We start from the raw sequence: 27,072 nt of genomic DNA, 5'->3' as shown, positions 1-27,072 counted from the left end.
ACCTTCACCAATTGTCTCTGCTTAATACGCAGGACAGGTCTTAGAAGATTAGTGGGATTCATAATGGATCCAAAACCCTAGTCCTGCCCTCTACTGTGATTGGCTAGTGCTGCTGTGCTGGGATTGCCGTATTATCTGGAAATAGCAATGTACTTTCCTACCTGCGACAAGAGTGTAAACTATTAAGATGAACAATAGTCCTTGGTGTGGATGAAGTTGTTAAATTTTCCTCAATTAGCGGCTGGCTAGTTCCTAATTCCACTGGGCACAGTAAAGCGGGACTAGGTGGAAAACTCTTTGGGGGAAAAAAAGAACATGTTAGCAACACATTAGCTCCAGACGGCTAATGCAATGGCCAACCTGGGTAGGATTAAGCTGATCATTAAAAAAACCTAAATTAAATGAAATCAACACTCACAAAACAGCTTGAATAAAAGGCATACATGCTGGGACACAGATCTGACAAAAGGTAACAATGTCAGTTAAACTTCTTAAGAACTGTGTGAGTAGTGGTTACTACTAGCAACAAAACACCCAACTAAATACAGTGAAATCCCCGTCACACACTGATACAAAACTAGTTACCCTACACAGCTTGAAACTGTAACAGTCTCCTGGCACAGAACAGGTGAGAACCTATACGCATGACTCAAAACACACACAAGTAAAGTCCAATATATAAAAGGTTCAAAAGGGTTATTCTAACAATCCAGGAGGTCAAACAGGATTCGGTAAACAGTATCAGGATCCGGATCAGAAACAGAAACAGAATCAGGATCAGGATCAGGATCAGGGTTGAGTTTAGATAACTAACAAACACTTTCGCTTTAGCAACTGACCACTAAAGGTCTATACTAGTTGAGGCTATCAGCGAAAGGGGAAGCAGCTGTGAGCTACGGGGGAGGAGCAGATCAGGTGGGAGGGGTAACCAGGGGACAGGTGAGTGTGGCTGGGTGTGAGATGACAACACAGTTTGTGATTCGGACAACTAGGCAGAATAATGAGTGAATAGTCCTGAGAGAGCAGAGAGGTGTTGTAACGGAACTTTTTCTCCCCTTGACGTCTTCTGATTTATGTTTGTTTTACTGCAATGTAGAGATGCTGCTTAGCAGTTCTAACATTATCGGTGACTTCGAAAAATGTCAGAGAAAATAAATGGACATTTGGTTTTGGAGCATGTCGTCGTGGTTCTCTGGCTGTGACGCCCAGATGCTGGACGGAGTCCCTGGAAAATGTCAAAGATTAGAAGCTGGTTGGGGGTTGTGAGATGTTGTCAGGAGTCCCAGAACTTTCTAGCCACACCCCTGTTTACTGGTCTGGACTTGGCAGACTTGTCAGATGGTCACAAAGAAAAAGCAAGGGCAATTTGATTTGATTAATTTGGAAGATTATGATAATGAGTCCTAATTCAGTTTTTCTCCCGCATGGTTGGCTAACACTGACAGTCTGTGAGGTACATTTAGAGAAGACAAATAGCTCCATGGCTCAATGCTTGAATTAGTATTGGGAGGGACACAAATATATTACTGCTATTGCAATTCTGGAAATGGAAACTGAAATCGCTCCTTTATTCACTCACTCGCTTTTCCCATAACAATAAACAGTCAATGTATTACGCTATGGGCAGTAAATTGAGATTTCAGACACTTATGAAACATCATTTTGCGTCAGCACTGACAGGCGCAGTTTATACATTCAGCCAAATAATTGCAGTATGCGACTTTAGGGACATTACAAGTGGTGTAGCTGTGAATACTGCTTCTTCATTCCATCGTGGCTTTAATTTAGGGATGTGTATGGTGCCCACATTTCACACAATTTGGACACTCAAATCGCAGAATGTAAATAAAGAGCATTGCATAGCAAACAGGAAGTGAATTCAAACACAGCTTCTACTTTACGGAAGATAAAGTATTACATCACAAATAGCAAAAAGTATCAATACGGATCACAAGCAAAGCTCTTAAATATATATATAATGATAAGTTATGGGACTGAAGCGATTAGTTGATTAGTAGATCATCAGAAAAATATAACTATTTTGATAATTCATCGTTGAAGTCATTTTTCAAGCAAAGTTGCAGCTTCTCAATTGTGAGGATTTACTGACATTCTATGGGAACATGAAACTTACTATGATGTATTTGTCACTATGATCTGACATGTTCTAAACCGACATTATCTACACATTAATCACCAATGAAAATAATCATTGGTTCCAGCTCTCAAGAGTTATATCCACAATAATACAGTTACAAAAAGCAGGTGAATCTTCAGTAGTTGATTTAAAGGGACAGTCCAGTTGTTTGGTACGGCACTTCCAATAATACCAGGGACTCACAAGAGACATGGTTTTAAAAGATTGATCAAAATCAAAGCAGTAGAGGCTGCTCTCTGTCTGTCCCTCCAAAAACAGTGGATCCCACATGTTTCAATATGCAACGTAAAAAAGCATCTTTCATCAGACGCCACCCTCTTGCAACGGCATGTTCTTTCAAACCCCACACTTCCAGCTTTTGTCACTTGGGGTTTCTGATAAAAAAAAAAAAAAGACTTAAAGACCAAAAGTCTTAAGACCAAACTGAGACTCCCTTGACAACATAATCAATTAGTTTATTATTCAGATTTTGGAGAGCTTGATCCAGAAAAGAGAAGAGAAAAGATTTCACAGGCTCCTCGTGACGACTAAACTGTAAAATCAGTGCCCCTTTTCAGTGAAATTTCAAAAACGTAACCTTTCCAAGAAGCTCAGCACATGGACAGTTCAAAGTTGTAGAATTCAGACGTCACTCTGTTTTTCTTAAGTGCTCCTTTCTGAACGAGGAGGGGGGGTGTAATTACCAGTTATTTTAATGAACAGTAGGCTCACAGTCAATATCTTCATAATCATAAAACTACTGATACCACAGCGCTGGTATTACATGACACAGAAACCAGACCTCCTGTCTGGATACATTTAGGAACCATGTTGATTGATAAACAAACGTACTGTATGGTAAACCCACTTCGGTTTTAGTGACAGTGTTTTATACTCTGAGATTCAAACTGCTTTTCTGCTGTGTCATGCTCTGCGTTTTTTCCTGAAGATTTTCTGATAACTCATCTCGCGCTACGGCTTAGCTGAGCGAGTCGTGGATTCAACAGATAACCATTAATCACACCGTGACCTTCCTCTCAACCAGGCCCATCTAAAGCTCATTCATCCCTATTTGCCATGCGGCTCTGCGGGTCGATAATTGGCAAAGCAAAACACAGATTAAACCCAATTTGGAGGGTTTCAACTTGAAGCTTAGCAGAGACAGCCGGGCTCAGGCTGAACCGGAGTTCACTGCGCTCTCGTCCTCTCTGCCTGTCTGAGGCTGCACCGGGAGGGGACCGCAAACCTAAATCAAACCAGTCTGTTCTCTGTGTTGTGTGTGTGTGAGTGTGTAGAAAGAGAGAGAGAAAGGGGGAAAGAAAACAGTGTGTGTGTGTGTGTGTGTGCATGTGTGTGTGTGTGTGTTTGTGTGTGTAGAGCATGCAACAGTTCATTTCTCCCTGCGTTACCATCCCTAATAGAAACCAACTTCCAGCATTCAAACTCCATTTGTCTAATTAACCTATTAGCTTTAAGTTTAATCGCAGGATGTCGTAAAATGATTTGGTCTATGAGTAATGACAATATTTCGGCTCCGTAATGGCCAGAACAAAGCAAAGCAAAGCTAAGCTAAGCAAAGCCGTTTGTTTTTCTTCCTCACGGCATGTCTGGGCTGCAGATTCGGGCCTTCTACCTCGCCGTGTCGGTCGGATAATTGTTTACTGGCGAGGTTTTTGTAGCATGAGGGCAACATCACGGCAGGATAACAAACTAATGACTAATTTCATGGCCATTGAGTCATTTTAAAAAGACCATCACGAGGATCAACTTTAAAGAGCAACTGTGACTAATCCGACAGCAGGTACTCAAGGTATAGTCAACAGGGTATAATTCCCTTGTAAAATGAAACAAGACGGGTATTAAGATGTATCCACATCAGCTTTTTACTGACTTTAATGGCCTCTTTGAAAAAACATAATCCACTTAAATTCTGCTCATCAAACTGTGGTTCAAAAATAAGCAGAGAAAGACCACATTCCTCTCGGCAACCGTGGGAGATGACCTCTAGGTGGCAGCGTACCTCATGAAACCTCCACCACTGTAACAACAACATCACTCCAATTACAAAACCTCCTCAATTGTCCTCCCTTTTATTTGCTCCGCAGGGCAACGAAACTGGATGACAGTGCGTCGGAACACACGATAAGTTATGATCAGCTGAACCGGCTCTCGCTCCTGCCCTTTAAACAGCAGCTTGATAGGATCTGTGAGGCGCGCTGGGCATGTATAGTGTTACTCTCATCAAAGGGGACTGAATGGGGGTGAATGGAGGATGATGTGTGTACTGCCTCTGCTTAGTGGAGGCATTTCCAGCTGGCGCCAGGGCAGAGGAAACCCACTGAGACACACAACAACACACACAGACACAGGGGTCAGCCTGGATTCACCCTCCTCCTCCTCCTCCACCACCACCTCCAGGCCTCTTGGCCTCCACCGCCTCCTCTTCTTCTACCCAAAACCCTCACCCCCCGCCTTCTCTTCCCAGGCCTGGCCGCCTCTCATCTGCTCTTTCTCTCTTGTTCATCTTTTCTTCTGCTTTTCCTTCCATCTCTCTGCTGTCTCCTTTTCTCTTCTTCGCTTTCTCTCTTCCTATTTATCAAACGTAATTACATTTTAGTACACTTAAAAATGCACTAAAGAGCCAACTTGGGGTTTTAGATTTTTTGTGTGTGTGTGAGAGTGTAAAGAAGGAGATTTATTGATATACTTATAGTTAAGTGTATGGAGTAACATTTAAGAGCAACTCTTAAGTGATCACATGATTTACCACATGCAGGGAACACGTCATTTTGAACCCCGCTGCATTTCATGGCAACATGCGCCCTGTGCCGGTTGAGGCAGAGACGATGAATTGAAAATAGGCGTCGATGTTGTGTGTTTAGGGATAGCCCATTGGTCGGGGCATAGGACCTGAGCAAATCGGGTTACAGGTACCTTTGTGGGCATGGATGCCTGGCCAGTTCTAGTGATTGAATGCTATGGAGCACGGGTTCTTGCCAAGAAAAGCAGTGGGATTTTTAATAAGGTGTAAGGCACGGACAGACGTGCGCGAATGCAGACGAATGAGGCAATAATGTGCTGAATGGGGGCAGTGCGAAGTGGGGTCAACCACACACACTGCTTTTGGTTAAGGCTGCGACTTTGCCGGTCAAAGTTCACTGAAGTTAAACTCCTCTTGATGCAGAAATACACATTTTGCAAACAAAATGTATATATTATTATTGTTTATAAAGAAAAGAAAAGAAGAAAATGACTGTTTGTATCCTTTTAAATGTTCAAATCGAATGCAAATGATAAAACTACCACAATTTATTTATTGCTTCAGCTCACATATGGTTGATAATGCTTTTTTATTATGTACAGTCACTCCAACATGTCTGACAACATGTCCTCTCACCTCAGGTTCAATACTGCATCCATCTATGATGTATTTTGACAAACTTAAAACTTTTGGCAATACAAATAAATAAAGTCATTTCATAAATAGCTTCTAATTCTTTGAACAAAGGTTCTATACTATGAGAATTTGCGTATTCATGAGAGTTAGACAAGTAGACTGATTCCACTCTCATATCTGTGCAGTCAATGAAGCTCCAGAATAAATAAAACCTTTAAAACAGCAGCCAGGCTGGCTGTTTCCTCCTGTTTCAAATGTATGCTAAGCTAAGCTAACCAGCTGCAGGCTACAGGTTCATAATAATAAGGTTCAAAGAGAGTGGCAAGAGTCTTGTCATCTGACTCTCCGCTAGAAGGCGAATAAGCATATTTTCCAAAAGAAGGTAGTGAGTAAAAGTGAAGGATTTTTACTTTCACTTTGGTCCCACATTTTAATTTTAATAATTTGATAAATACGACCCTTTCTCTCTATCCCACCTTCCTGTTTACTTTCATCTCCTTCTTCTGCTCTCCACCTATAGTACCCATCTTGTTATTCTATATTCCATTGTGTTGAAAGAATGACACACTTTAACAGGAAGCTGCATCATAACGCCTCTAAGCTGATCAACTTCAACACACAGAAAGGCAGGAAGTCAGTATTTAAATCACCACGAAGCTTCGTTCTTCCTCTCCAACGTTTGAGTGACATCGGGGCTCAGAGGACTTTGATTCTAGTGGGATGTTATTAGCGGCTAAATGACTCTTGGCTCGGCCCTCCCTCGCAGTCTTCTGGGGGGAAGGGGGGGGACTCTAAACGGTCAGAACAAATTAAAAAGCCAACCTGCTATTTTACTGTTTAGATCTGTTGATGCTATAAAGCAGGAAAATGGGGCTTGGCGGCCTTTACGTGACTACTCGGCTGATTTTACGTGATTTTCCCCCGGCCCTGAATCTAAGCCTTTTTTTTTGGCACAACATGCTATGCTTTGACCAGGCATGGGATCTGTAAATGCCCTAATAAATATTTTTTAACACTTTATTCAGTTCCATGCCCTGGGCCAACAGCGTCTAGAGTATGTCACCCAGTAACAGTGGGGAGAGAAAAGAGCCTACAGGCTAAGCAGGGCATAATGTAGATTTAATTAACAAGCTAAGCATGGGCTCTCTCACACACACACACACACACACACACACACACACACACACACACACACACATTCAGAAGCACGTGTGCAACACAAAGTCACTTGTACAAAAACTTTAGCAAACACACATGATTTAATTGTCACACACACACACACACACACACACACACACACACACACACACACACACACACACACACACACACGCACACACAAAATTCAAGCCACACATCCCTGGGTTTGAGCGATGGTGTGAAAATATGTGAGTGTAAATGAGATGCAGACAGGCTCACAGCAGTGAACCCAGCAGAGAGAGAGAGAGAGAGAGAGAGAGAGAGAGAGAGAGAGAGAGAGAGAGAGAGAGAGAGAGAGAGAGAGAGAGAGGATGTGGCTTGGCTTTGAATTGCTAAACCAAAGTTTGGGGAGGAAGGAATCATATTTGGAATTCTATGCATACTGATCATCTTTGAGCAACAGAGTGTAATAGGAGCTGTACATTTTTTATTCTGCTGGTTATTTAGGAGCAAATGTTGCTTCAAAAAAAGAGGTGAGACTTGCATTAATAATTTCACCGAAATTAAGTAAGCAAGATTTAGATTTAATAGAAATGTGCTTTACTGCAAGTCTCAAAAGTAAAATGTATCCCAGAACCACTCCTGTTGTTGTCATGCAGGTAACAGTCAACAAAACGCTTCACAAACATTAGTACACAAATCATGAACTGACTAATGAATATGAATTACCAGAAACAATGCAGAAGCCACTTGTTAGTTTTTTCCGATGACGGTTTATTTTACTTGAGGCGGCACAAAACGTGTAAATGATGGAAAGATATTCACGAAGTAATAGAGGCTCACTGCTCAGTATGACGTGTCACTTTACTTGATGGGGCAGAAAACAGTAATTATTCAGGCAAGTGAGTAGTTTTGTTAGCTTTAATTAATTGGTTTTGAGCAGTTCAAGTACTGTACTTAAGTACAATTAAGAGGTACTTGTACTTAAGTATTTCTAATTTAGCTACTTTATATTTCACCGCTACATTTTGGAGGGAAAGATTGCGCATTTTACTCCACTACATTTATTTGACAACTAGTGGTTACTAGTTAATTCACTCAGTACTATTTACAGTCCAGTAAACTCATCATCATGAAATATAATGTCTAACACTGCAAGGTAGTTAAAATGTAGTGTGTGTGCAACATTAAAGTACTACTTAAAAGTAAAAGCTTTAATGATAATAATCCAATAATAATAATAATAATAATAATATAATAGGAGCTCAGGTCAATTACCTGTAATGGACTACTTTCAAAGTGTGGCATTGGTTATACTTTAAAAAGTACAGTTACTTCTGAAACTAGAAAGTGGCATAAAATAGAATAACTCAATTAAAGTCGCTCAAAACTGCACTGGAGGACATACTTAAGTAATTGTACTTTGATATTTTTGACCACTATATTTATCTAAAGTACTTTTACATATTGTGATTATACATACAAGTGTGTCCTTAACGTCTTTCCACCACTGACTCCGCTCTAGATTATAAAAAAAAAAGCTCAGTTAGTTGCTGTTGGCTGAAAAACACATAATGAATGTTTTCTGTTAAATGCAGCCGCTAATATTTCCTTCAGTCTCATTAATTAAGGTCATTAGAGGCAATAGGCGTAAATCAACAGGGCCGGTTGTGAATGAGAGAACTCAACACTTCAGTCATTTATTTCTGTTCAGTCAGTGACATCAGAGCAGATGGGTCTGATGTAAATGTTTGGCACTTAAACTCCAAAGGACAAGCTGTGCTGTGATCTCACACACTCACATGAAGAGTTGGGATCCAAGATGAGAAAGTCATCATTTGAAAAAGTGACAAAGGGGAAAAGGTAGGTCAAAATAAGGGATGGCAGGTAATTAAGAATTGTGAGTTATTTCTGATGACGGATGAAGAAAAACAATATTTGCATCACATCAATTTTTCCCTTTTTAAAAGTGGATTGGAAAAGAACTCTTCATCCTTAACAAAGCAAGATTTACAAACACAACGTTACCGTTGAAAAGACACCAAATAATACACACGTACATTTGTTAATGCAATAAATAGAAACATGTGAAGACAACAGAAGCGTTTAGGTAGTACATCATGAGCACTGATTACATCTACTGCATGAATAGAGCAGCTACTTCATACATTCATATATGAGTCAAACCTGTGGTTAAACTGTACATTTTCAGTGGCATTACAGAATTACTCAACGTACATCAAAAAAACAAAATCTAGTAACAAAACTAATAATTTGCTAGTTTTTTTTACAATCATCTTCCACACATGGAAATACAGCATTATTGAAATGTAGATATTCTTTTGTAGTAATACATTAAAAGCTCTCCAGTTTTATTCATAATTACAGTAAGTGGCTCACATCATCACGTCACATAATGAAGAGATGTATAGTGGCTTCAGAACATCGTCAGGCCCATTTACATGTTGCAGACTTTATTGCGTTATAGATTTGAGTTAAAATGGTGAAAATTACACACAATAACCCATAATGACAAAGAGGTTGTTGTTTTTTAGTAGTTTTGTAATAGTCTGATGCTTTCCAAAGCCACTGTGCGAGTCTCTTTAAAACACTCCTTAACTTACAGAACTGCAATTCACCGTCTCCAGACAATCCCATGCGAAATCAATTTTTTTTTTCGACAATTCAATTCAATTATAGTTCCTTGTCTTGATGTTTAAAGTGTGCGCACATTTGCTGATGATTTCATACATTCCCCTCTGAAACTAAATGAATAGACGGCGAGAGAACGAGGCGGCGTGATGAGGAGAAACTCGCAGCGATCTCATTAAAAACTTGTTATCTTCACTTCTCGGTCTGAGCTCTCACTTCACTTCTCTTCTCACACCTCCAACTCTCACAGACAAGTACGCACGCACACACACATACACATACACACACACACACACACACACACACACACACACACACACACACACACACACACACACACAAACTGCAAACATGCATGCAATACATATGCGCTCATGTGCATGTGAGCATTTACAGTGTACATACACACACTGAATGCAGATGGCGGCGATTACTCACGCCTCAGTAACACTGTAAAAGTCAGGCACATTCTCCAACACTTTAATAACATTCCTGCCTCTAACCACAACATCTCTCACACACACACACACACACACACACACACACACACACACACACACACACACACACACACACACACACACACAAAGTTGGGTATTAGACTGTAATATAAAAATTAACGGAATATAAGTGGATTGAAGTTGAGTAAACCTGAGGTTTACGGAGCTGATTTTAATTTTCAGTAGTTACACAGACACCTTTATGGTTTTGGAGCACCAGTATAAACGAGCGATTCGATGGATTGTACGAGGGGAAAGGAAAATAAATTCCTGAACAAATACAATCAAAAATGTATCTTCTCTGCCTCCCCATCATCACTTCCTCCCTTTCACACCTGCATTTCTGTCAGACCCTGTCACTCCTCTCCCTCAAGCACTCCTTTCATCTGCTCACTACCTTGTTTGGCCACCTCGGCTTCCTTCAGAGCGCTGATGACTGGTAACCATGGCGGTGGCAGCTCAGGCCCGGTCCTCTTGACCTGGTTGAGGTGGCTGAGGGCGGCGTACAGCCCGGCGTTGGCACCGCCGCGGACGCCCGCCTCCTCCTGCTGCTGCTGCTCTGTGTAGTACATCTCCAGAGCTGCCGGGGTGCAATGCTTCTGCTGTTACAGCAGAAAGACAAACACGTCTTTGTTTGTTTCAAGGTGACAAACTGCTCTGATGTGAACAACATAAGTCCGTAACAGCAGGTGTCAAACAGTATGTTTGTTCCTGAAATTCATCACTTATTGGTTATTTTTACTACAGTAATAATGATTAACACACTGGTCTAGGACATCTGTTATAAGTACATGAAGAGATTTCAGGAGACTGAGAGCGTGCGTTCATCTTTTGAGTCCTTGTTGAAGAAAATGGAAGTCATCAATATGTTAATGATGACATGAATAAGTGGTAACATTTTACAAAAGGGAACACAAAAATTGGAGTAGTCACCAGGGAATAAATGAGGAACTAACTGCTAGTAAACGATTAGTTAACGGACATATTTGAGGCGCTCCTAATCAAATTATAGAGAGTGGCTAATGATTAATTAGCGTAAATGTAATCGCTAGAAGCAGGAATACACAACAAGGCTGTGAAGGTGAACTACAGGCCTGTTGACGTTTTGTATTGTCATTTAGTTACTTGTTATCAACCGCCTTCTTTAAGACACTTGAAAGCTTCAAAATTCCCGAAAGAGGTATTTACTGATATATGAAAACCTTAAAATCCCCTAAGCTTGTGTTAACCACAGACCTTATTTCAGGCAAAAAAAACCCATCCAACACTCTGAGACGAAGGAACCAGAAGTACAAAATTGCTAACTCATTTCCATCTTTTAGGACTCATATCTGCAGCACTTTATTAGTTTCTATTTTTGTGTCTCCTCAAGCAAAGTGGGGCACCATACTGAGTTGTTCGCACAAAATCATTAACTTGTTCCTTGTTGTAAAGTGTTATCGAATAAGTTCTCAGAGATTGTTCATTCATAGAGGTCTCTGTCTAACGTCATGCTAGACTGTATTCAGGTCAAAGTAATTGGAAAGGATCCCATGTTGTACGATACAGATTGTCAAAGGTTATGTTTGTCTTTGCGTCCTTTGGGGAAAAGTTCCTAAAATGACATCCCAGCAGAAGAAGCTTTACAGAGGTGAAACTAAATCCAAGTTCTTTCAGGTGGTGCTAGCAGTGTTGACAATCCCAATGTAGTTAGAGTTGCAGAGGTGTAATAATACACCGCGGTTGCAAGGTCAATTTAGGACGAGCCTTCAGGAAAAACCACGATGTGCAACATCTTTAAACTCAACTTGTTTTTGAGGAGGGTGAGTGTGTTCGAGACAATGTGGGTGAATTAAATCAAACAAACTGGAAATCCATCCTGTTAATGTTATGTTATGGAAAGAGCCCACCGAGTTGTGTTGACCTCGCAAGCGTTTCTCTTCCGAGGATCCACTACCTGACCTTCCCTCTCAGCGAGGAGTCGAACCTCTGAAAAGCGCAGCAGTGATTTCGCCTCCCTCCATCCTCGCTCCTCTTTTTTATGTCTCCAACAACGCATTAGCAGGAAAAAAATGCTGAAAGCAACTGTAACCGGCAAAAACTTCAAAAGCCTTGCCGGAAGGTCCCCCCCTCCCCCCGTCCCTTCCCTGCCTTGCTTTCCCCCTCACTGTTAAGCCTTTAATCACAGTTTAGTCACGCTCAGCCCTAATTAAAGACCCCTCCGATTCACAGGCGGGCGTCCCAATCTCTGCCTGACCAGAAAGCGGGCTCCTTAGCTCCCTCCTTCTCTCTCTCTCTCTCTCTCTCTCTCATTTCTTATGTGAGACAGGCTCTTTAACTAACATGCGTGGCAGTGGTGGCTCGCTACACGATGCCTCCAAGGTGTCTTCGGGAGATAATGAGTTTGAGGTTCCAGCTCCAGTTTTCAGAGAATCCTCCCGAAGTGACTGATGCGAGGGTGTGCCGAGAAACAAAGCACCAGCTGCGTAGTAGACTGTGTAAGTGCCCTTTGAGTGGGTGACGCACAGACTACTGCGGCCTGGATAATGAAATAAGAAGTCTGTGATATCGAAGGACGAGACTATTACTTGAGTTGGTTCTGCTGTTCTCTGCTGTACTGGAGGAAGGTTTTCTTTCTCTCCCTAAATCATGCAAATCCACGTTCACACATCTGTGTGTGGTGTGTGTCTGCAAACACACACTTTATGCACATTGAATTTTCTGAAAGGATAGTGAAAATGAAATAAAAAAATGCCATATGCTAAGCAGCGTTTTAGTGAATGTGTATGTGAGCTCATCTATGTGTGTGTGTGTGTGTGTGTGTGTGTGTGTGTGTGTGTGTTCATGCTGCATACCTTAAGGATGAAACCCTCTGGGCAGGTAAGTTGGTCGTACCACATGGCTTTGTACATGAGCAGGAGGAGCAAGCTGGTCAGGAAGGCCAAAGTGATGAGGATCAGACCTGTGATCTGAGCAACAACACACACACACACACACACACACACACACACACACACACACACACACACACACACACACACACACACAACTTCAGCAACAAGTGCCTTCAATACTTGAAAATAATAAGGCTGGCAATTTCAGTTTTTGCCAACAAATTCTGTGAAAAGACCAAAACCAACAATCCCTTAGTCGTCTCTTGATACTATCTGGCTTCCCAACTCTGTCCGTGGCACACAGTGTGTATCAATGGGAATTGATTACTACTGAAGACAGGTAAAAAGTAGCAACAAATATCCAATTTAATTTAAATAAAATGGCTCAATATTTTTGTAAAACGGCCGGGCATCGTAGAATGTAGCAAACGCTACTCAAACAGACAAATGAAGTGCATTTGTTGGGGACTATTTTAATTAGCAGATTAATACACATTCGGAGATCAAGTGAGCATGAATGGAAGCGCGGCACTGCATGTGGGATTGACTGAATATAAACTAAATGTGATGTGTGATCATGGTAATATGGCAAACATCAGCCAGTGCAATTGTTTGGCTTATTTTATTGTCTAGCTAAAATTAAATTGTACGCTGTAATAAATATGCGCAGTAAATAATTTCTCCTGTTTTCTGCTTTGAGAAAAAAAATCTGAATCCTAAAGGGAGACATTTTTATTGAATATTTTTTCGGCTCCTAATGGCGCCCTTAGTTTAGTACATCAGGCTTTGTATTCACAGTTAATACTTGTAAGTGGGATCCATTCATTGTTGGTTTTGGTCTTTTGATTTGGAACATGAGTCCATTCACAGACTTCGGGTTGTTGTTGTACCTTGGCTTTGTCTGAAACATCACTGTAGAAGTTGATATTCAGCTTCCTGATATTGGGCACGTACAGCTTGTTCTTCTTCTGCTGCAGCTGATATTGTGTCGACGTCTTCACAATGACCTGAAGCAGAAACAATGCACTGTTACTGTGACTCTTGTGGAGAAAAACTGAGACCTGCTAATTATCTGTGATTTGTTTTACATTATGGTTGATGGATGACTTTGTCCCCAGTGTTCAGCACAGGTTGTGACCCAGTGAAAATACAATTTCCCAAGTCTAAAAATACACGAGCATCATTTGCAAAGGCGGACAGTGTTTAATCGATGCCTTAAAAACACATTTGGGAGCTACAAAGGTTGGTTTTTTTTATGTTAATGTTTCAGCAACATCTAATCAGCCTGTGGAACATCCTGTGCTACTGAGTGCTTCATCCAACAAAAATATGATTGAGGGAGTTTTCCTCTTGCATTATGCATTCAAAAGGTGCCCGTATTGCGTGGGCTGATGCCAAGGTTTTAACCTGGGACGGTAGGTAACGCAAGGTGAATACAGCACTCTCGCTGTTGGGGCTTTTGCTTGCGTGAATTTTAATGGTGTTTGTCCAGACGTGTTGTGCAGCGACTCGTAATCTGTTAGGTATTTCTGTAATGCACTAAAGCGTGGTTTGTTGTGGTCTGCGAGCAATTAAGAATCACCGTATTTTAGAGAAAAACGAACATAAGTAGGGAGGCAACATCAACGGACTCACGAACACTGACCTAATAGGCCGCACTTACCTTGTCTGCGAACGGCTGCTGGAGCTGGTTGACCTCCAGGGGTGTGATGAGGGGGATGTTGTCAAAGCCGTCGTCCGCAGACGGCTGCTTCTCCAGTTTGTCAGACAGATTGCTGCCTAGCTTCACCATGGCTGCTTAGTTTGCCTGAAAATGCCCGGGCAGATCTGGAGAGGGGGACAGACAGCTCAGGTCAGACCATCTCAAACTGTGTGCCTTGTAACCAAATATGACAGCGCCGCTTGTAGCTCAAATCGAGGACACGAAAGAAGATGGAGAAGATGATAGTGTGATGAGGAAAAACAGCAAAGGACCATAGACTGCATATAAGAAGGACAAGAGTAATACAAACCACAGAAAAAGTAGAATAGAATAAAAAAAAAAGTATGTCTGGTACAGAAAGAAATAAGACTGATATGCAATGTCGGCCTGTTGGTTCATCTATTAGATGTATTACATGAAATCTTGTACAAAGATTCATGTCAACCTCAGGATGAATAGCATAACTTTGGTGATCATCAAGTCAATATTTTCATTTGTTCAATATTTATATTTTCTGCAAACCTCATGGCATTCCCCATCAGCCTCAGTTGTACTTTGAGTTTAGTGTTAATTAGCAAATATTAGCATAGGCTACTAACAAACAGTATACCTGCTAAACACCAGCATGTTTGCATTGTTGATGTAAGTATGTTGGCATGCTGATGTTAGCATTTGCTGTCGACTCTTTGACTTGTTAGCTGGTTAAATCAAACACTATCATTACATAATGGTTACAAAAATAAGACTTCTGTGTTACGGTAGTTTATGCTGGATTATGTTCTGTCCGACAGCAGTGACTTCCTGGAGTCTTTGCTGGTTTCCTGGCAATTGCTCAGATCCAATGATAACCTAACGTAAAACAAACTTGTGGTTAAGTTTCGTATCGGAGGAGCTGGTAGGTGGATTCTGTTACATTCGGACAGAGCAAAGCCAGCGTGTTCCCCAGTTTCCATGTCTTTACGCTAAAATAAACTAACCGACTTGCAGTAGCCACAAATAAGAGAAGGATATGAATCTTCTCGTCTAACTCTCAGCAAGAAAGCAAGTATTCCACAAAATTCCTGAGTATTCCTTTAATAATTGATTTATTAAGTAAGTGGAATTTTATTTATATATCAAAGTGGTGGCATATTTAAGTGGCTTCAGAGTGGCTTCAAACTTAGGGATGCTTTCCTCTTGTTTGTGCAACAATCTAAAGTAAACATGTTTCATAACCACTGGGTATAAATAATATTGTATATATATCAGCCCCATCTCTGCCTCCAAACTCTTCTCTTTAATGTTTTAGAATCGACGTGTAAATGAAACGCGCCACCAACACGGCGCCGGACGCCTCTCCGCTCTGATAATGATTCTATTTTCTCGCCTCGATCAAATGATCATCTAAATGCGGAGGAAAGAGGTGAGGATCCACTTATCTCATTCACACAGTGCAACACAACACCTTCCCTCAGCCAAGGACCCCACAGGCCCCAATGACGCCAGTGACTCACAATGATGATACGCTCACCAGGAGGCAAAGCGCTACAGTTTTTATGCTGCAGGAGACATCCCCGATGCACAGGGAAAAGTGTTTTAGATAAAGGAGATGCAGGATCGTTAACTACGGCTGCTGGACACATCCATGATCTGCTAAAGAAGGAAGTATACTGTGTATTGTTATTAAGTGGAAACCTTGAACCAAATTAAATTCTAGACATTTTGGACTCTGGATTACAGGAGACCAAGCCTACAAACAGATAATACTGGTGCAAAAATGATCACCTCTAAATTGGCAAAAAAAAAAAAAGACAAAGAAGTATCTTGATAAAGAATCTGTTCTTCTTTTTTTTAAATTTTCTTTAAATTTCCAAGCAGTTAAAGAGCAGTATTTGTCATCGGAGGAAATAAAATAGTTCTTAAGTGAGTATAATACTCAAGACCTACATAGTAGCCTACTTCTTGTCCTTGGTGAGTGGGTGGCTAAAGTGGTCATCTGTGCTGACGACCAATTTTTTTTCCTCCCAACAGTTGGAGGGAAGTGTGGGTACGATGAATCATCCTGAATCTGTGATTAACAAATGAGCCGGGTGCTGCTGTCAAACACTCAGTGTTCCCACACTCTGACAGGAAATGAGTCCAGCAAAAGAAAGCCGCAAATGACATCTTTTTAAATGCACATTTTACCTACAATTAAAAAAAACAAAAAAACTAATTATAGCATAATTATAGTTTAATTCATCGCCCACAATCCGTCATATGATAATCAATTTAACAGGACAGGGAGGACACAGCTTTCTGAAGGTGAAGACGTGCTGTGTTATGAATAGGTAAGAGTGGGCTGTTTATGCCTGTGCCTCTCAAGTTCTTCAGGGTTCACTGGTCATGCATATCTGAACTTGCTGCATTGGAGACTGCTGAGACAAGACATACAGGCGGTGTAACCAGGAATCAGAGAGCAGGGATGCAACAGCAGCACATGACATAGAGAGAAGGCTGATTAAACTAATTGTCGGTAGAATTAGCCAGATCAAAATATATTATTCCATCCGGTGAAGCCTGTACTTTTATTGTCTTAAATGTCACACTGTACATGAGCTGCGGACTTAACTAATGTATCCATAAGCAATGAGGACAATCCATAGGCTGAATGCGTATTTAATTGTAGCCGTTTATGTAACGTGTAGCGCAAATTACAACGCAATCCAGCGTGCCACAGAGACAGCCCCATACAACACGCGATTAAAAGATGCGATGCTTGTCCATTTATTCACTAAAGCAGATGAAAAACCATGAATCACTGGCACTAAATCACTTCAGCACGTCACGAGACGAAACACTCTCCTATGGGTAGAATTACGCAGCGGTTCAGTCCCTCTCTACCCGCAAACACGTGTGTCTAATGCACAAAATACCGGCTGCGCACTCAGAAACATAACAGTAGAAAAGAGAATATAAACTCACTGTGGTTTGTCTGTGCTCGCTGGTCTGTGGACGGGATCGGACCTCACTGATGCTGCTGACGGGGACTCGGTGTGAACGCCGGTTGCCGTGGTGATGTGTGATTCACGGTAGCACTGCGCATGTAATTCAGCCCTGGAGCCGCTCGGTCCTCCGGAGGAAACTGGCTGCTCGGTGTGAATGCGCATCCCACCGCGGCTCACGGGGGTTGTGGCTGATCAGGAAATTGCGTTTTGTCTGTGGGAAATAATCATATCTCGGTTTATCCGAGTGTTTGTCCTCAATGCGGCAAGACAGGGCCTTGAGTCTTGTTTGTCTCTGAGTGGAAACGCATAGAGTGAATGAAAAGACACATATAGCCTGTTATTTAATACCTGCACAGAATTGGAGTGCGCTTCATATTTACAATTCGACGTGTGCTCATGGTAACATGACATCAATACAATAGGAGACAATGACGCAATTGTTAAACGTACAAAAACCAGATTAAATAGCTAGAAGCCATATCTTAGTGTGCAAAAGACTCATGTATGGTCAACCCAACATAAAACAGTAGTTCCCTTAAATGTCCTCTCAATTTGCCTCTAAGCTAGATAAGACACTTTTAGGACAGCAGCATGTGTTTCTGTGCTGCAATGGTGAAAAGTAACGTCAGCTACATTCACAGAGGTGCTGGACTGAAGTTCAGTTTTGAGGTACTTGTACTCGACTCGAGTATTTCCATTTACTTGCACCTATAAACTACACTCCGTTTGAGAGAGAAATGTTGTGCTTTTTAATACTCTACATTTATTTAATAGCTTTAGTTGCTGGGGACATGTAAGACCCCCTATTTTAGCATTTCTAATTAACATTATAAACATGTAATAAATTATCTATAACACACTATACAAAATAAGTGGATATAGGGATATTTTGAGTGTTTAACACACACACAAAATATTTGACACCAATTTAACTTTTCCTATGAAGACATATTTAATATTCTAACAACAGTGCTTACCGTCTTTCATTATGTTTATACAACATAATCCACACCAGCCTGACATTCATATATATGGTTACAACTACAATATAGTGTTGTATAAACCAAATATTGCATGCTCATATACTACGTATGAATGCTAACTAGGGGGACTTGAAGTAAAGCGTTGCCTTGGCTATACTTTACAAATTCAGATTTTAATTGATTAACTTGAAAAGAAAGACATTTTAACTTTCCAATAGTGTAAATAAAATAGTTTTATGTAAACTAACATTAATATGCTGCTTACATATTCATGCGTCAGTAAAAATATTCCAATAATGTGATATAACTCTCTCCATTCTGCATAATAAGCACTTTTACTGTTGATTCTTTTGGAACATTTTGCTATTGAAACCTCTGTTCTTTCTAGCATTCTGAATTTACTTTCACTTGCAATGGAGTGTTTGAGGTATTGCTTCTTTAACTTAAGTGACAGATTAAATAGTTCTTCTAATTTAAAATAAAGTTCTCCAGCTACAAAACATGAGTTTGTACATCAAAGGCCAGCAGACAAGGCACAGCTCAGTTGCCTTTGACCTACCAACAGATATCCCGTGACCCAGGTGACCTGAGGAATCTTCAAAGACATATTCAAGCATTTGTGTATTTCTGGGTTATTGACTCTTGAAACAAAGGTTTCTTGCTGTGAGGAAGAGTTAAGGGGGAAGCATCTTAAAGAGAGGTTTTTGTTCCGTGATGATGCGGTTCCCCTCTCTCAAGTGAAGGTGAGAAGGAAGTGATGCATATGCAGAGGTGTGTGTCAAAGAGAAGAGATGTATTTTTGAGTTTATATTCATACGTGTGTGTATGTGAGTGTGAGACAAGCCTATGCTCTGAGACAGAGAGAGAGAGAGAGAGAGAGAGAGAGAGAGAGAGAGAGAGAGAGAGAGAGAGAGAGAGAGAGAGAGAGAGAGAGAGGAGAGTGATGTGTGTGGAGAATGAGTGGGAAGAAGGAGCCAGGCTCGTCTGCAGATTTAGATCAACCTTTTCATGGAAAGAGGACCCATGCTGTTTTCCTCTTTGGCCGTGGCTGACTGTATGAATTCATTATGCCTTTAGGGGAGCACTCGTCCAAAAATCAGCACTGAAACCCCCACGCCCCCCTGCCAACCCATCAATTGGGCCTACATTTATTATTTTGACCTTTCCTTTGCGGGGGAGTGACATCAAAGTGGATCCTCGGCTAGTTCCTCTGTAAGGAGACGGAGGTGTCATCCTCACAGTGTGAGAGGCAGACTGCCGGCCTGCGCTGGTTTTGTTGTCAGTGAAGAAGAGAGACGGAGTCTGGGTCAACATAATTAAAATGAGAATCAATTTGGTTGCGGTGCGTGGAAGGGAAACTGGGTGAAACCAGGCGTGTTAATGTTTGGGCTTGTTTGTTTGTGAACCTTTGAGACATTCAGATGATTTGATGGTTTTTGCAAATTCTTATTTGGTATTTCAAATAAATATTACTCCTATGACCTTACATAAGCATAATCAATCACACAAACCTATGGTTGTATGTGTTTGTATCTGTTTGATTTATCTCAAAATATTCCTTATAACAATAATATTAGCATTTGTCACATTTGTTCCATATAAAGCATTAAAATCAAATTCACCTACAATCGAAAAACAAATCATTGATGTTGAGTCAGACAATGTCATTAACAGTAATTTAAAGACCGTTCAGTAACAGTAAAAGTTTTCCTAGGATGTCCTATAAGAACAATCTCTCCTCCTGTAGATACCCAGCACACCAAAACTATTTAGCAGTAAATTGGTTCAAATTGGCAAAGAAAGTTTTGACATTTGAAGTTCAAAAAAATCTAATGAAAAGAACAATTTAAACTGGTGAAATCATTTAAATGGATTCCTTTAATCAGATTTTATACCATCACCAACATAAACAGACGGTTGTTTCTAAAAGTTGTTTAATTTAGTGCCAACATTTGAACTAACTGTAGATTTGAAGCTTTTGTGTTGTTTTATTTGAGGCGGAGCAGCGATGATCTGGTTAAAGGAAGACGAAGAACAGACGGTGTTAGTGTTCGCCATAAACAATGTAAGCACAGTGCTTCCTTGTGTCTCCAATGCTTTCTTACAGCCATTAACTTGCGTTGATACAAAGTGTATGAAGACCACAATATTTCATTTAATCCAAAAAAGACAAATATTTTTAAACTTAAACTAGCAATATAGATTTGAACTTTAAATAACACAAATACACATTTGTATTTTGTACTGTTTTAGTTCAGTTAGATGATGTTCAAATACAGTATTTTGTTTAAAGTTTGGGGGAAGTTTTGTTTTTCAAAGCTTCTTTTGAGACTGTAAAGAATATATATGTATATATATAGTAGAGCACATCTAAAGACCATTATACAGTAAATGAAGAAACCTAAAGTCTCCAACCTTGATATAGGGATACACAAGACCGTAGCTCAAAGAGATCTTCAGCAGGACTGGCTCTGCTGCTCGGCTTTCCTCTGCCATCCGACCTTCAACCATCTCTTCTCTGGCTCAACGGAGCACCAACCATCGTCCCTTCTCAACAGAAAACTCATGTTTTAAACATCGCCCTCCTCCCACTGCATAATGTAGCATGCTCTCTAAATATATCCTAAGTTTAATTATGTTTCTTTCTCACTCCTTGTTCAGACAGTACGGTCACACCACTATTAAAAGAAAACCAAGGTGGATATTTGCCGTCATTATTTTCGGCACGTCTCTTATTTTGTAGCACTCAAAACTCAAAAAAACAAAAGTAACATCAGTGAAACGCCTGAAGACGTGCGGTCATAAAAATAGTACAACACATATGAAAAGTGTGAAGTGGCTTCTATAGTCTATTACTACAGAGCTCCTAAACCCTGATTACAATATGATTTATTACTGTCTTTTATTTTCTTATCAAAGACAAAACAAAAAGAGTAATTATGCTTTATCAAAGAATCCTAATTGGTTTGCATTACTTTAGTTTTTTGAGTATGACATTTAAATCTTCTTTTTCACACTTTGAAATGAGAATATATTTCCACTTAATAAAACTAATAGTTCCGATTGATTTGCTCTCCAATTTCTGTGTGCTGTATATTTTGTAATTCACCTCATCATGTGAGCAGCAGTCACTGACTTTATTCTATTAACTGTAACCTGAACAGTCAGATGTAAAAATCTACAGTACTGACTGCGTTGTTTCGGTTAGTCTGGGTGACATAAAACTTGGACAGGGAGGTTAAAATCAAAATGTTAAATAAAGGATCCAAACATAAAAGTGATACGTTAAGTATGAGATGACTGTAAATCTTCACATATTGTTGTTCATACAACAGAAATGTTGTTTCGTACTTTGTCAATGCTACTGCAGTTTGTTTTTAAATCAATGTCAAATGCTTTACTAACAGGGCCATCTAGTGTCTGACTAGCCACATAACCACTGCAGTAGATGCTGAGCCCAACAACAGAGAGATTGGGTTTCTGTCTCCTGACTTGTAAGAACTGTCGGTGCAGGTTTTACTATCAGATGGATGAGCTGCAACAGATCTCACTAAAAGATTATAGTTCAATCACTGAACATGTTCAGTGTGACGCAATTCTGGATCAGTTGGTAGGTCTATTCCTCACCAACAGATGGCAACACCACATCAGTGACAAGGATGATGTAACATGGGACTCTGTTTTCTTCATTAGATAATTGGACATTTGATAATGAACAAATTATAGTTTGTTGATGTGAAAATTCAACTATACATTAATACATGTTTAATGAATGTTGAATGATGTAAAAGATTTTGAATACAAAACAAATAAATTAGAAACAAGATGTCAATAATGAGTTAATGCTTTGTTGAAGATTTAGATATCAGGTATTGTTGATGAAGATGTTATTTTTCGATCAGTGTTTTATACCCATGATCCGTTTGTTAGGAACTTTTAAAGGTTTTGCTACGCACTACTGATGGCAATGTTTAATGAATTATATCTTAGCAAAACTGAGATAATACATATCTCAAAGGATTCTAGCGCTCGTTGGCAGGTTCCAGGCAGGAAGGGCAAGACTAGGGTGGGGATAGGTGCCACGTTTCTGGTCCAAGGCCAAACGGAAAGCGAGAAAGGAGATGGTGGTGTGAGAGGTGACAAGGATGGAGGAAGAGTGCTATAGGATCAAGACGGTGTCGCAGGGCCGAAAAGGAGACTGGACAACCTGGGACAAGGTTGTCAACCGGAAGATCAATTGATCAGACTTTTGGCAGATCCCAAAGGCAAGACTCGGCTCCCAGGTCAACCTACGAACCCACACCAGTGGTTCAGGAACAAGGAATGCTGCTTGCCCTGCAACGCTCCCAATGCAAACCTCCGACAGATCTTGTCAGGCTGCAAAATGGCGTTTTCTACAGGTGGTGCCATGACCAGGTGCTGAAAAAGCGAGATCGAGGGGCACAGACAGGAAATCAGGGGATGTTAACCACCAGTGGAACACCACATCCACTTTGTTGGGGCATGTGGAGGTGGAAGAAACACCGGACAAGGAGAAATACCAAGGCTCTACTGCAACCAGGAGTGGAATAGGAGTCAATCTTGACAAACAGCTCCAGTTCCCCTGCAAGATTATCACTATGTCTCTCTGTGCTGACATAGTAGAGTGGGCCACTACGCCAAAAGCTCTACTCCTCATTGAGCTCACAGTACCATCGGAGGAAGGGATTGAGGCCACCTTCGGAAGAAAGAAGAAGTACTCAGGTGCTGGTTGCTGGAGGACTACGATCTACCCAGTAGAGGTTGGATGCCGTGGATTCATGGGGCTGTCAACCACACTGCTGCTGAGGGATGCAGGAGTGACAGGAGGAAAGGTGAAGAAGGCAACGACAAAACTGGCAGAGGAGGCGGAAAAGGGCAGCTTTTGGCTGGACAAGTGTTGGGGAAAGAACACCTTACCCAGACACCAGCTGCAGGGGGTGCAGGTGCTCCGCCATCAAGAGATGTCCACGTTTAAAGGAGTGAAATGTTCAGGAATGGTGGCTCACGACCCAGCAGCTGGGCCTGGGGGCCCTGGAGAAAGGGCGATATTTACTAATGTAGTTGAGCACAGCACAAACGTACAATGGTTTTAGTTTTGAGAATCCTCCTGATGCCACTTCTCACTGGACTTTGAAACAATGCGGCAGATTTGTGCGAGAGTGAATCTGAGGTTGTTTCACCCGCTGACGAGCCCCCTAACTCTGGACAACGCTTAGCACTCAACTTAATGAGCTGAGTAGAAAGACAAAACACTAGACAAAAGGTGCACTGATTTGAATTTGCTGCATTTTTGTGGCAAAAGCTAAAATATGAATGAATTGATTAATAAAATGTGTATTCAATGTGTCAAATCATAAAAACAAACTCTGTTAATTATATGATTAGTTGAAAATTGCAACAATTTACTCTTTACAAGTGGCAATACAGTAATGGAAACACAATCCATCCCAAATTAAGGTTATTGAGAAGGTTCTTAAGCATGTAGCAGATAATATACTTCACTGTTGAGCAGTCTGAAGAACATTCACAGTTCAGTGTTAAATAAACCAGCTTTAAAAAGTGATGAGTTTGCGGTAATGTCCCCATTTATATTTGGTTGGTTTAATGTAATTTAACCATTTAGAATATTTTATATTTTACAACCATCAGCAAAATGTAGTGTGGTGAAAAATATATAAAATTGCCTTCTGTTTTATAGTGGAGTAAAACTAGTTGTAAATTTGACTCTTTTCACATCTGTAAAAACACAAAACAAAAAATGACTGGTTAATAAACCAAATTACTATTTGAAAATATAGTGCAGAATGATTTATGTTTTGTATAGATATTACACAAACAAATGAACTCAGTACGGTGAACATCCGTACCTCAGAGGATAAATTAGTCTCAACATAAAACAACAAATGTCATGGTTGATAGCTGTGTTACCAGAGGGACATGTTCACACTTTGTAATAATGTCTGATAACACGTTAGACCACAGGTGAATTCTAGTCAAAGGTGTTAATAAACACATTTTAACATCAACACATGATGCAACCATGTGAGCCATGACCTCAGCTGGGGCAGAAAGACAAATGTACTTGTTTGTGAAAATTGTCGATGAATGACAATGCACATTACCAAGGCCCTGAAACTGAAGAAGCCAAATGGGCTTCTTCAGAGCTAACAGCTAACGTTAACGGAGGTTCCATTTAGTTACATCCTGACGTGTTCAAGCTCTTTTCAGTGAAAATAAGTATTGGGCGAAGGTAAAACAAAAAAAAAAATCTTGTCAAATTCAGTTTTCTGCGAGAAACTTAAATAAACGAAGTTGTTTAAAGGAAATGTTTCCACAGCAACTTAAATAGATATTAGAGAGGGAATTATGACCTGTTAAAGTTCATAACAGTAGCTCTAAGCATCATATAATAAATAATTACGGTTTACCCTGACTGGGAGGGTTAAAATTATTTTTTGGGACGATGATGAAAAAAAATGAGTCTGAAGCCTTGAAACCTGGAAAGTAAAACGACACTTAAATGCACTAAATGGGTTTCGTCATATATTATGTATGCAATTTAGGTTGAGTTTTCTACAAAAGAAACCAATTAGTAGTTCCATGTTATTTTCTCTTTTGAATATTTACTATTGCTTCTTAATAAAGCAAAAATATTTTTTATCCGGTTACTCAATGGAATGTTTCCTAGAATACTCGATTACTAAAATAATCGATAGCTGCAGCCTTACAACAACCACAACAATAAAATACACAATGATGTTTGTAATAACAGGGCTAGCATAAGGAATAGACTTAAAAAAAATAGATCATGATAATGCCTCAAATTGTTTCAGTGTGCATTTCTTGTCTGTATATAGTGGGCACATTTTTTACGCTTGATATTTACCATGTTTAGGGTATATGTATTTATTTATTGTTCACTTTTAAATGCTATTTAAATTGATCTTATTACCTCTGTGCCTTTTTCTTGTTTTCCTCTCAAACGGACTCAGTGAGCATTGCTCAAATAATGTTCTTTTTGAGGTGCAAATGGCAAATAAATCTCTTGAATCTTGAACTGTGCTTCTGCAGCTATACACACAGCTGCAGAAGCACACACACTGAAATGTGCTATTGCTGCATAGTCACAATCATCAAGGTCCTGAGACCAAACCACCTGCAAGCAGATCAACAGATATCTGTCCTGATCACTAATTAGTTGCAGCGGAGACTGGTCAAAGTCATCGTTTACCAGGCAGCAGAGGTAACTGTTGCTGCAGATCTGTTGATACAATCACAAAGTCGGTCATAAATCTTTGTCCTAAGGTGTTCTTGTACCAAGTAAAAATAATAGTGCTGGGCAACGATTACAATTTTTAATCGCGATTAATTGCAGAAAGCATTGTTATGCGCAAAGTTCATTAATTAATTCAAAAGTAGTGTATTGTGCACTTTTATTTTAAAAGTGCTGCTATATGAACAAAAGTGCAATAATATTTGGTTTGCAAACACTTCAAACACATAAGGTGCTTTTTAACAGCAGTATTCCCTTTACACAGTAGCAGTCATATTTCTTGCACTATTTGTGCTAAGTATGCTGACTTTATTTGAAACGTTCCACTGCGTTGCAACATGAATAAAATGTTCGGCGCACGTTTCAGCAAAACGTCTGTCTTCTGTTTTCATGACAGTCAGGGCATGTGAATACAGCTCCCACTGTTCATCAATATAATGCACTGTAACTCCGAGGTGATTATGGTTACCCAGCGACGTTCAGTAGTCTCTAGTAAGAGCAACAGCTGGTGCACGTTGTAATGCCGTCGCTTTTGTAGTCCTCTCCTTTTCATACAACTCGTGTGTTCTTCTTGTGATGGTGCGTCTTGAGGGAGGCTCATACTTGCCGTCATTCATTGGGATCCTAAAGGTGCGTTCACACCAAACGCGATGCGAACGCACCTTGAGAACGTTCCTCAGACCGACATCTTCCACAATACCAATCGGCCTGCAGGTAGTTTGTAGCTATCCACTTCGCTGTGGCATTTGTTTATCTATACTTCTCCTACACGCTCCAACGTAGTCTGCCGGAGCCTCCCTCCACCGTTTGTTTGGGTGATTTGCTGGCATCAACGGTGTGTATTGCATTTTTTTTTTTTTAAATGTGTTAATGCAAGATAAAATAATTGTCGGCGTTAATTAATTAATGCGTTAACGCGATAATAACGCGTTAAGTTGCCCAGCACTAAAAAATATATATCACTCAATGCTCCATTGTGGTGTTTGCTACGGCCAATCCATGACCGGCACACAAGTCCAATAACAAAGCACCACTCGGGTTCAGGTCGGGAAGGACATTCCTCCCAATCAACCCCTTCCAGGTTGCTCCACCGTTTCTCATGTGAGAGTTTAAGTCTCCAGTAGAACTAAAGAGTCCAGAGGCAGTACCTTCCCAGGACCCCAACCAGAGACTCTAAGATGGTCGGATTCAGCCGGGGGCTTGAGTCCGCTTTTGAATTTGACTTTTGGAAACCAAGCTACTGCTATTGAGGGCTTGATGTGACTTTAACAAAGCCTTACAGTTTAGAGAAAATCTTTCCATCAGTTACATGAAACTAATGTGCTGCTTCATGTCACGTGGGATAAAAAAGGGAGATGGGAGGAATAGACTGACAAAAGCAGAGGAGGATGAGGAGGATGACTGGGGAGTTGAGGAAGGGTGGAGTGG

The 27,072-nt window shown here is 40.5% G+C and overlaps 1 protein-coding gene across 2 annotated transcripts; it reads right to left on the bottom strand.

The window, feature by feature from the left end:
- Positions 1–8,342: 8,342 nt before the first annotated feature.
- caly (calcyon neuron-specific vesicular protein) lies at positions 8,343–17,670 on the bottom strand. Of its 2 annotated transcripts, none has more exons than XM_068727497.1 (5): positions 17,345–17,670; positions 14,363–14,526; positions 13,590–13,706; positions 12,661–12,774; positions 8,343–10,425 (listed from the first exon to the last, which is right to left on the bottom strand). In XM_068727497.1, exons 2-5 carry the CDS (start codon positions 14,489–14,491, stop codon positions 10,183–10,185), a joined length of 603 nt encoding a protein of 200 aa, XP_068583598.1. In that variant the 5' UTR covers positions 14,492–14,526; positions 17,345–17,670; the 3' UTR covers positions 8,343–10,182. The 2 variants fall into 2 exon arrangements, with proteins under 2 accessions (XP_068583598.1, XP_068583596.1); XM_068727495.1 differs by having other exon boundaries at positions 8,343–10,428; positions 17,345–17,669.
- Positions 17,671–27,072: the final 9,402 nt, after the last annotated feature.

Source organism: Cebidichthys violaceus, unplaced genomic scaffold (assembly GCF_023349555.1).
Source record: "Cebidichthys violaceus isolate CVI_PGR_0920_01 unplaced genomic scaffold, fCebVio1.0.p SCAF_4, whole genome shotgun sequence".
Classification (NCBI taxonomy): Eukaryota; Metazoa; Chordata; class Actinopteri; order Perciformes; family Stichaeidae; genus Cebidichthys; species Cebidichthys violaceus.
This window is presented reverse-complemented; position numbering and strand designations above follow the sequence as displayed.